General features: G+C 36.8%; 1 protein-coding gene across 1 annotated transcript in view; it reads left to right on the top strand.

The window, feature by feature from the left end:
* Positions 1-16,617, top strand: part of pmfbp1 (polyamine modulated factor 1 binding protein 1) — a 649,032-nt gene that overhangs the window by 544,200 nt on the left and 88,215 nt on the right. Inside the window, exons 30-32 of the mRNA XM_073070291.1 lie at positions 4,002-4,191; positions 10,669-10,822; positions 11,685-11,852. Of these exons, the coding sequence (XP_072926392.1) occupies positions 4,002-4,191; positions 10,669-10,822; positions 11,685-11,852 (512 nt within the window). The remainder of the gene's footprint in view (positions 1-4,001; positions 4,192-10,668; positions 10,823-11,684; positions 11,853-16,617) is intronic.

Below are 16,617 nucleotides of genomic sequence, written 5' to 3'. Positions count from 1 at the left end.
TAAGACTGGCTTATAAGTTGCTTAACTTCACATTAGTTCTGATGGTATCCCTCATTCCTGGTGGAAATAGCAGTATCAGTCCCTGGTAGCAATTCAGGTTTACTAGATTCATTTACGCATATTGTAAAAGTCCCAAGTCAGTGTCAGTTTCACACAGGAATGACACAATACTAATAACTTTGTCAATATTTGTACCAAAATATTCAGCATGTTAAGAGAAGCATATTTAACAAAATAAGACAGATAGATACTTTATTGATCCCAAAGGAAATTACAGTGTCACAGTAGCATTACAAGTGCACAGATATACAAATATTAGAAGAAAAGTAAGAAAGAATTAAAAATAAATAAAATATAGAATGAGAAAAGACAGTCTACCTAAAGTGTCCATGAATCAGATACATTCTGCATTAAGACGGCTACTTAAGACTAAAGTAATCCCAGTTTCTTCGATCCAAAATTTCATTCCAGGTACAGCCGCAAGAGAATGTCAATTTCCTCCCTGATTCTAGCAAAGAACATAACAATAATACTAAGATATACCTTGTTAGTTGTGAAATATTTTGTAGTATCCCAGGTTCATGAAACCCAACCCACGTTGTGCTTTACGTAACAGATTAAGGATAATTTTTAAATATATTCATTTCTGACAACAGTACAATAATAATGTGAGATAATTGATCTATTCTCAATCAATGATTTTTCCAGATTCAATAATTTCTTCAGAAATGCATGTGCACTTTGCAATTGACACTGTTGCAGAATTTAATGAAGGCTTTCCTGCTGGTATTCTTTAATACCCTTAAAAGAGGCTCTAAGAGTTGTTGTTAGACATACAGAGACCAGTAGAAATATGATTTCAAGAAATATAATTAATTTTGTTAAACTTGGCAAGAAGTAGTACTGGGAATTACACAAATATCGATATGAAGATAGTGTTATGGTAATAAGCATTGTTTCTAAAGAGACATTACTTAAATGGAATATGAATTTCCAGTATATATAGCCATAATGTAAAATAATGTTTATCTTGTAGTTCAATAAATGAATATAATAAACCAAATAAACTAAAATTTGTTTTGAGAGTCTCCGTTCATTTTGATTGCTGGTTATTTAGCAGTACGTTAGGACAGTATATGGAATATGCATCCATATGAAATATGTTGTGATTTCTGCACACACCAAATGCGTATGCCCGAACGATCTGCTCTACCACACCAAATACTATATATTATTCTGTTTTTTGCCATTTTTCCTTCATTACTTCAGGTTACTTCATTTCACTCTCATTTGTTAACAATTACTAAAGTATACCTAAGATTTAAAGTGTGTCTCTAATGTATAAAAATAATTAATGAATTATTGTAATTATTCTGATTAGCTCTTTTGTATCTCAAAGCTGTGTGATTTTTGCTTTGGGACTGACTGACCTGGCAAGACTTAATGATCTTGTTTCGAAACCTTGTATATCAGTTACTCGTTATAGAAATACAGCATCTCTTAGCCTTTTGCCTATCATCAGAATTGTCCTTTGGTGTATTAGAAATGTAGCATTGCCTTGGGCAATGAATTGATGAACCTTTTTATTTCTTACTATCTGGTTCTGCTAACAAGGGATGAGAATTTGCAGCTTATTAAAACTATCCATGGAAGGAGGTCAATCCTTTTCAGACATTGGAGAAGTAAAAAGAAAAGATTTTAACACTCATTTCCTTTTTACTTAACATAATTTTGCTAATTTGCCTATGCAATTAAAATGCATGTCCTTATTTTTAAGATTTATTCCAGAACCTATGTATGTAAAGACAGACCTTAGAGATTGATATCATTACGAAGAATTAGTAGCTTATAAAGATATGCTTCACGCATTTTGTGTATTTCAGTCCTATTAGGCATTTTGCTCTCTAATAATTTTTCCTTGTGTGCCACATTTCCCTCCGTGAACAAAGGTCCTGTTTTATCATGTCACCCCTAGAAAGAAGAGTGGAAATGAAGTAAATGGGGATTTTTTCAGCTTCTACCTACCCTATAATTAAATTTTTTGATCCATTCAACATAGATTTATGGACCTGACAAGTTCAGTAACTGCTGGCTGTAATCCCTCCTCAGAGAGAAGAGAAGATGGAGGAAAACCTCATTATTATACTGAAACAGCAGTAGCTGACACATCCTATTGGTCATTTATTGTGTTCACTAGCATTAACATTACTTACCTGTACCTGATAATTTTAAAGATATGACAATAACAATGACAAAGATACCCAAATCCTGCTGACCCACACAAGATCTGATACTTCTAGTTGGACTGCATGGTAAATTGTACTGCTGAATGTTTTTCTTATGTGAGTATAGAATCAAAATTGTTTAGCTAAATAAAAAGAAGTGACCAAATAGCTCTTTTACAAACACGAGGAAATCTGCAGATGCTGGAAATTCAAACAACAACAACACACAAAATGCTGGTGGATCACATCATCCTGACGAAAGGTCTCGGCCCGAAACGTCGACAGTGCTTCTCCCTATAGATGCTGCCTGGCCTGCTGTGTTCCACCAGCATTTTGTGTGTGTAGCTCTTTTACAAGTGCATGTTTAAATTATTTTCTAAATGATTCTTATTGAAAGTGTGTTAAACTTTAATTTGTTATCAATAATGTGACCTTACCCCAAAATTTGGTCAAAATTATCATGCAAAATACACAACTTAAAGAGCTAACCATCCTAGAAATAGTATTCCAGGCTATATATCTTTTATTAGTATCTGTTTGTCAGTCATGCAACATTCTTCACTGCAAAAATTTTATTTTATTTTACAGTGTTATTTATTCAGATTTATTCACTCTGGCAGGATATTGCATATTAATTACATACACTTTATAGAGAATTGTTTGCATTTGTATCAATCTGGTATCAATATTACACCATTAGTATGTCAAAAAGGAATTCATAATAAATATCCAACTTTAGAAGTACAGTCCTGTTGTTACGTAGATAAACACCAGATTGATAAAGCTAAATTTCACCATTAGCAAACACAATAAATATTAAAATCATGATGAAAGAAATTTTATTTAGTAAATATTGGTTTACATCGGCAATGCAGCTTAACATACTACAAAAAATGTTATTTTGTGACATGCATAATATCTCAGAAGTGACACAAGACTAGTATTATTCATGGAGCATTTAAAATTTTAAGCCTATGTACAATGGCCAGTGTTTTGCAATAGGCCATGAAAAATGGCACATTCAGGGAAGCTACTCACAGATTTGCAGGTTTCAGAGTGTAGTTTTACATGTGATTCTGCACAGCATCCAAAAAATCAGTGGTATCTATAGCTTCTCAATCGGCAAAGGGCAGAGAAGTATTTTGGCAGTAGGTATCAAGTTGAAAGTTCAATTACTCCTGCTATAATCTTAGCACTAGTGACTGATCCCCAAGTTCACTGTTAATTTTAATATTGGGTTTAGCAGAGGAGCTGCACATTGTGCAGAAGTGCAAAACCTTTAAAAGAAGCTCTGTACTCCTTAATGAACTATGGTATATGCATTTATCCAAAGTAGCTTCTGGATTTAACCTGCAGCATGTTGTTAGCCTTGTCATCATTCTTGTCACAAAATCTGGCCCATTTTATTAAAATAAGTCAAGTTTGGGGAAAAAATTTATTATTTGTTCCTTTCTTGCATTACCAGTTATATTATCCATTCAATAGATCATAGTGAGGCCTTAAACTCGTAATATTCGATTGTTACTTTTCTGCCAGTGGGTCTGATAAACATTTAAAATCCAATTTATAGCAAGCAAGCAATAACTTTCATTTTGCATTTTGAATATTTGCATAAGAATAGTAATGTAAATATTTTAAATGATAGATTGATAATGAAACAATTCCCACAGTGATGGGACTATTGTATTGTGCATTAATTTCATTGTTACAGAGATTATTGTTGGAACATTAACAAAATTATGAATCCTATCATAGTAGTGCTGTTTTACTTCACAGCACAGGAGCTGGCACACAAAGAGGAGAAACTTTTATTGATGGAGAACAGCCTGCAGACCTCACAGCATCAACTCAGTGATCGTATTGCAGAAACAGTACGACATGAACAGGCAAATTGGAAATTACAGTCTGAACTCAAAGCGCTGAAAGAGCTGTCAGTTAAGAACCAAAAGGAGAAAGAATATTACAGGTAAAATAGTTACTGCATTGTTTACAACTGTGACCTATTAATCATAAATTAATGTACTCAAGTTTCCAGTTAAAGATCAAGTGGATTTGTGATTTAATCAACACAGGTGCAGCAAAAAGCAAATTATCAATTTTAAAAGCCGTCGACCTGAATATATTTTGTGTCAGCATTTGCTAGTATAAATTTCAATGCCTATATTTATAACAGAAATTGTCTATAAACTTGAGTAGTTGTAGTTACACTCTCCCACATATGGTGGTGCTGTATCACTTAAGTTTTGTATCTAAGCCTTTCCCTACAGTGAAGCAACTCTGACCCCGACATCTCTATTCTTCTGCTCCCAAAATTGCTGTGTTATTTAATGATATCGACACAAAGTTACATTATAATATAAAAATGACAATTGATTTGAATTTAAAATGAGAGCTGAATTGTGTATTTGGGTTGTTTTGTGATTATCCTACAATAATAATCTGGGGCAAAAATTGCAGTAGCACAGCAATTTTCCTTCAATATCATAGTAAAAATTTTTTTTAAATTCAGTTGTGTGCTTTTATCCTCTTCTATTCAATCTCTTACCCAAATTCTGGAATCTAAAGCAAAACAGAAGAGTTGAAATGCTCATAGGTTAGTCAGCATCTGTGAAAAGAGAAACAATTAATATTTCATGTCTAACACCCATTGTCAGAACTGGAAAAGGGAGGAAACAACTTAGTTTTCTGCAGTGGAGAAGGTGTAGCAGGGATGAGTAGAAAAAGGGGAATATCTTATAAGATGAGAGCAATTGAAGTAATGGAGCATTTGGAAGCACATTATGCTTCATTGTCCATGTGTTGTCAATAGCAAGGCTGCGGGACATGCCTAGCAAGTCAGACTATACAAATGGAAAAGCCCACAAAAGGTGCTTTGCAAAATGATCATCAAACTGCATTTGGTTTCTCCAGTGCAGTATGCTAGATTAGGAGGAGCATAAGCACATCAGTGCTTCATCTGGAAGGGCTGTTTCGGGAAGACAAGAATTTGTTGCACTTACTGTGGCCACAGGGGAAAATGCCATATGATGGGAAGAGTTTGGTGGGACAGAAGAGCAGACAAGGAGGTTGCAAAGGAACTGATGTCTTGCAGAGGATTATGTGTTTGGTGGGAATCTTTTTGGAACCAGCAGAATTTTGAAGAAGTCCCTACAATCCAAGTAATCAGTCTGGTGAACCTTTGCGCAATATTCAAAGTGTGGTCTCACCAAGGGAGACATTCCTGCTCCTATACTCAAATCCTCTTGTAATGAAGGCTGACGTATCATTAGCTTTCTTCATGACCTGCTATTCTTGCATGCTTGCTTTAATTGACTGGTATAAAAGGACATATAGGTATCAGATCGCTGCTGAGAAGGAGGTTATGAGCAGCCTATCACTGTGGCAGGCGGGTAGGCCTCTCCATGCTCATGTGATGTCCCTGTCTTTCGATGAATGGTGGTGATATTGTAGGATGGTATCATGGTTCTATGTTTATGGATTGGACTATTGCATTTATGGACTGTGAACTTTTTCAGACTTATGCTTTTTATATTCTGTTTGTTATCGCCAGTCCTTTTCCATTTTGTTCTGCAAGGGGAGAATGTTTGGGGGTTGATGTTCTGTTTAGATTTTTTGTTGACTTTCATGTTTTTTCTTTGTTTCATGGCTATCTGGAGAAGACAAATTTCAGAGTTGTATATGGATACATGCTATGATAATAACTAAACCTCTGAACCTTTGAACTTTCCTATTATATCACCCTTTGGATAATAATCTAGCTTCCTGTTTTTAGGTTAAAGGGTTTTGCCTAACCTCACACTAATCAACATAATACCGCACTTCCCTCCTGCTCAACCCATCCCGATAGTATCAGAACCTCTCTACATCTTCCACCCAGCTCAAACTCCCACTAGCTTTGTGGGTAAAACAAACTCAATGGTATTATCTTTAGTTCCTTCATTTAGATTTTTTTTGTTGTGATACCAACAGTGAATCATGCGATTCTCCATTATTCACTGTCCACCACTGAAAAAGGGCATGTTTGTTCCAACTCTTTTTTTTCTCTCTGCCAACCAAATCTCCGTCCATGTAAGTACATTACCCTCAACCGCTTTGTGCACAAATCTCTTCTCTTGGACTTTACTGAAAAACTTCCTGCCTTTATTTCATCTAATGATAGTACTTATTCTTCAGATTCTGTGTGCTACACATGAAGAATCACTGGCACCAAAAAAACCCTTATTCTTCACATGGTCCTGGTTTGCTTTTGATTTGCACATAATGTGGAGCTAAGCATGGCAGTGAAGTTCTCCTGGTTTCCTGTCATAGTCTTGAAAGAAAAGATCTTATTAGGCTATTTGATTAGAAGATGAGATGTCATATATGCACTGTAAATACACATCTCAACTCAGTATCAGTCACATACACACGCACACCCACACACACACACACGTGGTGGAAAGCATCATTTTTTTTGACAGAATTTGTATCAAATAGCAAACTAATATAGTATCTAAATATTCAGAGTGTGTCTGTGCGTATGTCAGAGACTCTTTTGTGTAATGTGCCTTATGAATTCAACTTTGCTGTATTAATTTGTGCTTCATTTTCACCTAATTTAATTGAGCATAACAAAAAATTTAAATGTAATTAATTACCTTTGTTGTTTATGATATAAACTGTAATGTCATCATTTTGGTCTTAGTAGTTAGGTAGTTAATTAGTTACTTTAGGTTATTGTCATATACACCAGGGTGTAATGAAATTCCTTGCTTGCATGAAACTCAGAGTAACCAGTGCACATGGTAATATTAAATTGACTATAAATACAGCAGCAAGAGCAAAGAGAAGGAAATGGTGCATAGTAGTGCTAATAGAAAAGCTGAAGTGACAATAATCGAGGAGGTAGAATTAAGGATCCAACATACGGCAACACTACTGGGAGGGGATTTGATAAAGATGCTTGGTTCAGAATTCTGATAGCAGAGGTTGTAGCGGGTAAGAAGCTGCCTTTGAATCTGGTTGTCTGGGCTTTCAAGGTCCCATACCTTCACCGAGCAGGTAGAAGGGAGAAAAGGGAATCAAAAGGGTGGCAGGCATCGTTGACGATAATATTACCCTTCCTGATGCAATGGTCTGCAAGTCACCTGTGCGTTTTAAGGATGTCTTTATAGCAATTGCAGAGCAGAAAGTGGGGGAGTAGTAGGTGAAAGGTGCTGACTGGTCACTGATAAACCCACTGAGAGGCCTAGTCCATTCAAGGACCAGGCTTGCTTATAAACATCTTACTGACATTACTAGCATTAAGTTGGTCAGTATGCTCAATAGATAGACCTGCCAATGTCCCTGCACCAAGTTATTGGGTGCCCCTGAAAAATTAGTATAGTACTTCAGTAGATAAGTTAATTCACAGAGATTCCTGAACTTCCATATTTCTGTACTATGAATAGTATTCCAGAAAAAAACATTTATTGTACCCATGATTTTAAATATTTTCATTTACTTAATTTAAATCTTTTATTTGTCTTCAGTTTCATTAAGAGTAAACAGATATGCCTTGAACTCCTTTAGTTAAAGCATTGTAATAATTTTGAATAATTGAACCATAAAATTAATAGTATTCACTTCAGTGGATTATCAGTAAAGCAAGCTGACATCACTGCTGGGATGTTTTCCTATCATCACTTAAAGAAAAAGGATGTCTGAACAGTCTGTGAACAGAGGTGTTAACTACATGAAATGCCAATAGGCATTAAGTAGGATCAGTAATTAAGTGATGGAAAGAAGAATAAACTGGGTATTTGTCAGACATGAAATAATTCCTTAAGTATCTTCTGCCACAAGCCTGGGAAATGTAATTGCAGGGGTATTGATTAGGATTTATATTGGTCTGGTGGCATGGATGGAGGAGAAAATGACTAGAAGTCGGCAGTATTGATTATCCATTCTAGGAGTTAGTGGTTTGTGATGTCTGTTTGTTATTGGGAATTTTCTCAATGAGGAATATTTCCTCTGACAGAATGAGTGAGTAAAATAGTGCCGTATGAATAATGGCTCTTGTGATTTCATATAATATTATAGATAGACCATTTTGTCCATTATATTGAACACCACTAGAAATACACTTGTAGCACTATATTACAACAGAATTATCCAATAGATTTTCAAATCAGTGATTTTCATTGTGATGGGCAGTAAGGCTGAAATATATCTGTACTTTTAGGATAGAATTTTGAGGAAACTTAACATTGGAAAAAACAGAGTCCCAGAAGCCATTACAAAATGGTGGATATGCCACCTGGCACGACTGTACTTTCATTTCAGAGGTGCTGGCAGAGCGAACTGATGGATGGCCAATAACAGAATTTCATTTCAAGGACAATACTTTCATATTATAGGATGGTCAACCTGGCTGCTGCTGTAAAACAAATGTCCCAGGACAACCTGATTATTTGACGTTGCTGCTATATGTAGTGACCCTGATCACTTCTGGCTGAGGAATTCCCATTTCCATTCCAACATGTCGGTCCATGGCCTCCTCTTGTGCCACAATGAGGGCACCCTCATTGTCAAAGAGAAACACGTTATATTCCATCAAGATAGGCTCCATGACATGAATATCGATTTATCCTTCCGAGAAACAAAATTCTCTCCCTTCCCCTCTTCTTGTATTCCTCACTCCGACCTCATACCTCTTCTCAGCCTGGTGCCCCTCCTCTTTCCTTTTCTCCTATAGTCCACTCTCCCCCCTCTTCTCAAGTTACAGCATTATTTGTACTGCACTGTGTCAAAAGATATCTCACCTGGCACTCACTTCCTAAAAATCATACCAATACTTATAAGCACTAAAACTTGTTGCTCAGTGTGGATGTGAAATGAGAACAATGAGTTCTGAAACCCTCATTGGGAGAAGGACAGGGAAGATCAATGTAACTGTGTTAATTTATTTATTCCCTTATTGTTCTTGGGAATAGCTTAGTGGGAAACTTCTTGTTCTGTTGTAGATCATTCTGGTGAAGGTATGAAAATGTTGAAAAAGAACTCCAGAAATTAGATCTTATAATAACAAAAGGACATCTTTATATTTCCAAGTCAAGAAAGAGTGTGATTCAATGGGAAACATACAGGTTGTGGTGTCTCCATGTGTGTGAAGTCCTTGTTTCTTAATGGTAGAAGTCAAGCGTTTAAGAAGTGTTGTTTAAAGATCCTGGGCCAGTAATGCATTTTGTAAGTGGCACATACTGTTCCCACTATGCAGCAGTTATAGAGGAAATGAATGTTTCAGATGATTGTCTGGTTATAAATCAAGCAAGATACTTTGCATGGTGTCACACATCTTGAGTGTTGTAGGAACTGTAGTCATCTAAGCAAGAGGAAAATATTCCATTATTCTTCTGACTCCACTATGGATCGTGGAGTCTCTCACTTTCAGGAGATCAAACCTCTAACCTGTTCTTCTGTTTCTAGTCAACGCTTTAGAGTATTTATTGGGGATAATCAAACGTGATAGATGGATGGCGAAGTTGTTTGTTGGTGGAGATGGTGAATACTGGCAACTTTGTGCTATGAATGTTACCTGCCACTTATCTGAACATATCTGAATGTAACCCAGCTCTTGCTACATTCAGCTCTGGACTTTTTCTTTTGCTAAGGAGTTGTAAATAGAATTTAACATTGCACAATCATCAGTGAACATCTCCATATCTAACCTAATTATGGAAGGAAAGTTATTGATGAAACAACTAAAAAGGATTGGGCTAAGGATGCCACCCTGAGGAATGCCTGCGAAGGTTAACTTTCAACAACCCTTTGTGTGAGATATGGATCCAGCCATTAGAGTGTTTGAAATTTTGAAGCCCTTGACTCAGTATTTTACTGGGGCTCTTTGATGCTTTAATTGGTCATATGTTGCCTTGATGTCATGGACAGTCATTCTCAACTTACCTCTGGAATTCATTTCCTTGGTCCATGAGTACCACCTGACAGAACTGTTGATAATACGTTCATTTGTTTTCCTGAATATTTAGAGTTGTCTGATTGGGTGGTATTCGACATGACTGAAAACCAGCTTTTAGCGTACAAGCCATATATGTGGAATTTTCTACATTATTGGCTACTTGCCAGCATTGTAACTGCATTGGGCAGTATGGCTAGAGACACAGCTAGTACTGAAACACAGGTGATCAGTATTACAGCAGATACGTATACTGCTTCTTGTATCAAATGATTTTAATAATACCGCATGGAGTGAATCTCTAATATGAGGATCAGTTAAGGCTAGGCTGTCAATAATGCATTATAAAGTATGGAAAGGATATTTAAAGTTAGCACATTGTTATTACAGTACTAAAATGTTGCTTGTGACCTCTGGTCTGCATGCTAAAGATTAAATGTATTTTTAATGGGTAAGTCTTAACTTTGATGACAAACAGAGCTCTCAATTTGTTTTCATTACTATGCACAGGACACAGATTGAAAAACTCAAAGTTGAGAACGCCCAGCATAAACAGAGTCAAGAAAATACAGTCAGGGAAGAACTGATGCATCAGCAATCAATTTACAAGATGGAGATAGAAGTCAATAGCTGCAGAGAACAAATTAAAACATTACAAGACCAGGTAAGCAAACTTTTCTAATGTCTGTAATGTCCTCTATTCAGCTTGTGTGTGAATAGGGAATTTAATCCTGATAGAAGTTTTCATATGTATGGGACAGCACGGTTAGCACAGCACTTTACAGTACAGGCGATCCAGGTTCAATTCCTACTGCCTGTAAGGAGTTTGTATGTTCTCCCGGTGACTGCATGGCTTTCCTCTCACAGTCTAAAGAAGTATCAATTAGTAAGTCAATTGGTCTGTGTAAATTGTTCTGTGATTAGGCTAGAATTAAATAAAGGGATTGCTGGGTGGCATACCCCAAAGAGCTGGAGGGGCCTATTCTGTGCTGTTTCTCAATAAATAATACATACACGTGTATGAAATTTTAGCAAAATCAACAATGTTGTATGCTTGTGGGTATTTTGTAACTGCAGGATACAGTAGTTATGTCGTAATGATATGAGCTCTTTACAGTAAAATTAATTGATATTCACATTGCAGAATACTGTGTGAGGTGCATTTCCTCCGAATCAGATGCAGCTTCAGTGAGTTTAATTCTCTGCAGCGTACCATAGCTGGTCTTGGATTCTCAGAAAATTCAAGCAGCTACCATATCCATTCAGAGGCTTATCAGGCCCCAGTAAGATCGTTTGGACTGATTTGCTTTTTTTAAGAGGATCTCACCAACTCTTGGGTTAGTGCCATGGGTGTCTACAATGCTCAGTTGCAGTTATATAGGTTAGGACCTGAAAGGTGCAGTTAAATTCATTTGTTCCCAATTAATTTTTCCCTCCATCCTCTAAGTATCAAGGAGGGATTTAACGATGACCCAGAATTTCATTGTGAACTACAGTTACTCTCTTCAAATTTTGCCTGCCATTAGATTCAACAGAGGGAAGAGGAGCGCAACCGATTGCAGGAAGAATTAAAAATAGAACAGACCAGAAAACAAGACTTACAAAGGCACTTTCAGAAAATGAAAGATCAACTAGGAGAGCTGGAAAGAGAAACTGAAAATCAGAATGCAAAGCTTAAAGCAAATGTATTGGTGGTAAGTAGAAACTATTAAAATGTCTGCATTATCTTTTTACAAGCACAGTATACTACCAAAAGGTAGATATTTAACAGTAAATATTTAATACATATAATTCTGAACAAAAAAGTTTTATCAAAAATTGCATCAACTCTATTTTAATGGTTCAGAAGTGTACAGTAGTAACAAATAATAGGAAACTCATTTGACTATCATTAATTGTAGTCTTTTAACAGTTATTAAATACAAATGAAATAGAACCAGGATTGAAATCTATTGATTTGGACACAGTGAGTTTGGCAGACTGGTAAGTAAGCTGCGTTCATTAAGTTATCTGCTGCTCTGTGTCTGGGTTCCTTCGTAATCCAATGGAGAGTAAAATCTGGGAAAAGTCTTAAATGCTCCACAACAGTGATCGCACAGCTCATGTCAAGGGCAAAGATCCACACAGCCACTACTCTAGAGGTAAAAGCTCCTTATTTCTCATCTTGTTGTGGGTCAACAGCTGCGATAAACCAGCACACCTACAAGAATAAAGCAAGATGCATGAAAAATGCACCGTGATGCTGGGAACAGCAGTGTTGCTTCTGGCTTGACATGTCAGCTGCTGCTGCAGGATCCCACAAAGCTCTAACACCTGCGGCTGATGAGGGCGTCACTTGACACTAGAACATTTTCGATCCTTTAACCTTGCTTTATCCCTAACATTTTTATAACCTTTGCTATTTAGTCAAAGCAGCATGGTTACCATAGCAGTTAACACAATCACTTTACAGTGCCAGTAATCACCAATTGGAGTTTGATTTCCACTGCTGCCTGTAAGGAGTTTGTACATTCTTTCCATGACCCACATATCTTTCCTCTCAGTGCTCCAGTTTCCTCCCATGATCCAAAGACATACGGTTCGTGTTGGTAGACATGCTATGTTGACGCTGGAAGCATGGCGACATTCACGGGCTGCCCCTGCACAGTCCTTGAAATGTGTTGATTGTTAACACAAAACAACACATTTCATTGTTCTGACGTTCATGTAATAAATAGAGCTCATCTTTCTTTCTTTTCTTTCTTTTTCTCATCCCAAGTTTACCTTTGTCCTAAATCCTAAATAACATCCTATATAATGATCCAGAAATGCGAGTTCAAATCCCACCAAGGCAGCCAGATAAATTATCTTAAGTAGTTTGAGATCACATAATGCCTATATAGTAAAAAATCTGATATGTTGCAAATACGTCCAACTTCAGCCTGGAAGGATCCCAAAGCCTGAAGTGGCAAAATTGATCTTCAAAGACATTGCTATCACAGTCCTCACCTAACTTTGAAGTTTCTGTTATGGCTAAAGCAGGTTACAGGTTTTAGTTCAGACTACTTGTTAGAGGCTAATTTCATCTGCTCTACTGAACTTATATATGAGCCGCTGGTTAATGCTGGCATCATCTGTAACATGTAAATCAGAAGAGCTTGTGGGATGAGGGAGGTGAGATGCAAAATGCACGAGCATATAGAGATTTCAGCTCTATTGTTAATATATATGTGAGTGATGGAGATATGTGTGGTACATTTGGTAGTGGCTTATTTGGTGGGATAATTGAATATTTTTAAATACATTCGCTGACCATATCCACATATGAACTAATTGAAAATGTGCAGGTCTGCATCCAGCTTTTCTGGGCATGGCTGCTGGCATTCAAAGTCATTGTTATCCAGCTGTCATCTTGTGTGTGTAAGCATTGCACTAGATGTCACGGGATGTTGCATTCAAAATCCATTGAGCTTGTGTAGTGCAATTCTTCATATTCTCCACAATTACAATACGATCTAGAACACCCACCAGACATGCTGCAGCTGCACTGCACCCCTACTTGATAAAGAGCAGGCCAATTAAATTGTGTAGGCCAAATATAAGAGATGCTAGCTGCTAAAAGCAGCTGGGCTTCCTGTGAAGTTATCAGCCAATGAACAGAGCAATTGGTTTTGGCTGTAGTTATCAATTAGACAGAGTAATTTTGGTACACTGCCCACTTTATAAGTAACTGGCATGTAGATCATGGTTTGAAATCTCCGTGCCTATTCCAAGGTGCGTCCATTTTAGTACCCCTAATTTTTTCTGGCATTCTGCTTTTCAAATAATTCCCAAGCCCTCCACTCTGTTTCTTGCATCAGCACTTCTACAAATGGGTAAGTGGTTTATTGTTGTCACGTGTACTGAGATACAATGAACAGTTTTTGTCTGCATGCCGTCCAGACAGACGTCTCCAGAGTATAATGCAGGTAGACAAGGTCTCTATTGCATGTTCCAAATTTCACTGTAATTTTGGCACGCTGTCCACATTATAAGTAACTGGTATGTAGATCATGCTTTAAGAGAGCTCACCCCAGCAAACAATTGCTGGAAGTCTTTGTCAGTACACATTGCAAGTCTCTGATGCTGAACGATATTCACACTAGAGTTTTTTTTATGAGGTGACATGTCCTCTACACTTCTGATATACTTCCTCTCCCACCAATTCCATGACCTTTACAGAATTCGCATTTGTCATTGCATTACTAATTGTAATAACACCTATTTCCTCTGTTACTTTGATGCTGAACAGCCCAGAATTACCATAACTGCTGTTATGCACTGAACTTCACTAATATTGGATATATGTTTGAACAGGTTGCTAAAGGTTAAACAAATAGATGTAAATGTCAATAATGAAAACATCTGCTCTTCAACCGAATGTTCTCTTGAGAGAGATTTAGATTTAATTGAAAAAATGATTATTTAATTGAAAAAATGATTATCTTAATCTGTAGAATAGATCTGAATATATTTAGGTTGGACTCCTGAAATGAAACAAATTAACTCTTTCATTGGGATAAACCAAACAAAATATTTTCAGGATGAAATGAAGCTCTGTTTGGGTAAATTTCTCCTTTTGTGGAAGGGATATAATGCATAAAAAAACTGACATTCTAACCATGTAAATCTATTTTCATCATTCCTATTAATCAGAAATTGAATTATTTTGCCATTCTGTATCAAACAGCTGTTTCAGTAAAACTGTTGCAGTATGTTTCATAGTAATTAGTCATAGAGTTATACAGCACAGAAACAGACATCTTGGCTCAACTCATACATGCTGACCAAGGTGTCTTCTCCAACATTTGGCCCATATTCCTCTAAACCAAGGGTTCCCAACCTTTTTCATTCCATGGGCCCCTACCTTTAGCCAAGGGGTCCATAGACACCAGATTGGGAACCCCTGCTCTAACCTGTCTCCTTTTACATTTTTAATAATCAGTGTACTTGCGCAGATATATTTTAAATGCTCTAGTTGTACCTGCCTTTACCACTTCCTAAGGCAGCTAGTTCCATATCCCACCAGCCTCAGTGGTGGAATATGGAACTTGACGCTTGGGTCCCTTTCATGCTTTCCTTTCTCATTTTAAACCTATGCCCTCCAGTTTTCGACTCCTCTACCTTGGGAAAAAGATGGTGATGATCCATCTTATCGCTGCCCCTCATGATTTCATTACCTCTTCAAGGTCACCCCTCAGCCTCCTTTGCTGAAAGGAAAACAGGTCCAGCCTGCCCAATATCTCCTTACAACACAAGTGCACCAGTCCCAGTAACTTCTTTGTGAATCTCTCCTGCACTCTCTCTGTTGGCTACACATCACAGTGCAATATTCATACACAAGTTTTACAACTTACAATGATTTACATATAACAACATCTGGAAGTGATAACAATTTGATATTAATTAAAACCAGAGTTGAATTTTTATTACTACAAAGACAAATTGAGTTCTGGGGTAACACACACAAAATGCTGGAGGGACTCAGTAGGTCAGGCAGCATCTACAGAGAGAATAAACAGTTAACATTTCAGGTGTAGCCACTTTTTCTCACAAATTCAATTCTGATTGCCGCTTACTAAAAATTATCTTTTATTTAATGATTTCCTTTCCTTGTCAAAATAACTTCTATTGACTATTATATTCATCAAGAGTTTCAATTGTTTTTCAGGAAATGTTCTTTAGTGCACTGAACATTCCAATTTAATTTCCCCTAATATTGCTGGGCATATTATCATTCTTACATACAAGCTAAATTAAATCTGATTCTAAATTTAATCAAAGCATAACACATGTAGAAGCTAATTGCACCATTTGATAATCTAATATAAATTCCACGCACCTTTCTTTTGATGACTGAAACAAGTTTAATTTTTAACTTAATAGCATCAATATGCTAAAACTCAAGGACCAAATGAAAGTTGAAGCACACTATTATTGAATGGCAGTGCAGCTGCCAGGAACTGTGCAGTGAAAAGTTGGTTGCTGAGTCTCATAGGGTGGTAGGTAAGGACAAGAGGAACTCTATCCCTCTTAAGGCGATGGGAAGGTGGAGTGAGTGTGGATGCTTGGGAGATGGAATAGATGCAGCTGAAGGCAGCTTCAATAGTGGAGGAAGAGAAACCCCATCCTTTGAAGAAGGAGAAAATCGCTGATGTCCTGGATTGGAAGCCGCATCCTGGGAACAGTTCACATACTTTCCCTCAGTGGAGACTTACTGGTCGTTTAAATGATAAATATTAAAAAATTCAAATTCACAGTATCAGTGACTTTATACTTATCCATGAAGTCATTCTTTTCAACATAGCTCTAATTCTGCTCTTATGTTTTATAGTCGTATCTAAAAACTTTAAATGCAGTTTGATTAATAATTGTAAGTCTTTTTTCAGAGAGTATCTGTGAGAAGAGCTTCTAAGAAGCAACAAAATACTCCAGCTAAAA

This window comes from Hemitrygon akajei, chromosome 17 (assembly GCF_048418815.1).
Source record: "Hemitrygon akajei chromosome 17, sHemAka1.3, whole genome shotgun sequence".
Classification (NCBI taxonomy): Eukaryota; Metazoa; Chordata; class Chondrichthyes; order Myliobatiformes; family Dasyatidae; genus Hemitrygon; species Hemitrygon akajei.
Note: the sequence above shows the minus strand (reverse complement) of the source record. Positions and strands in the feature narration are given on the sequence as shown.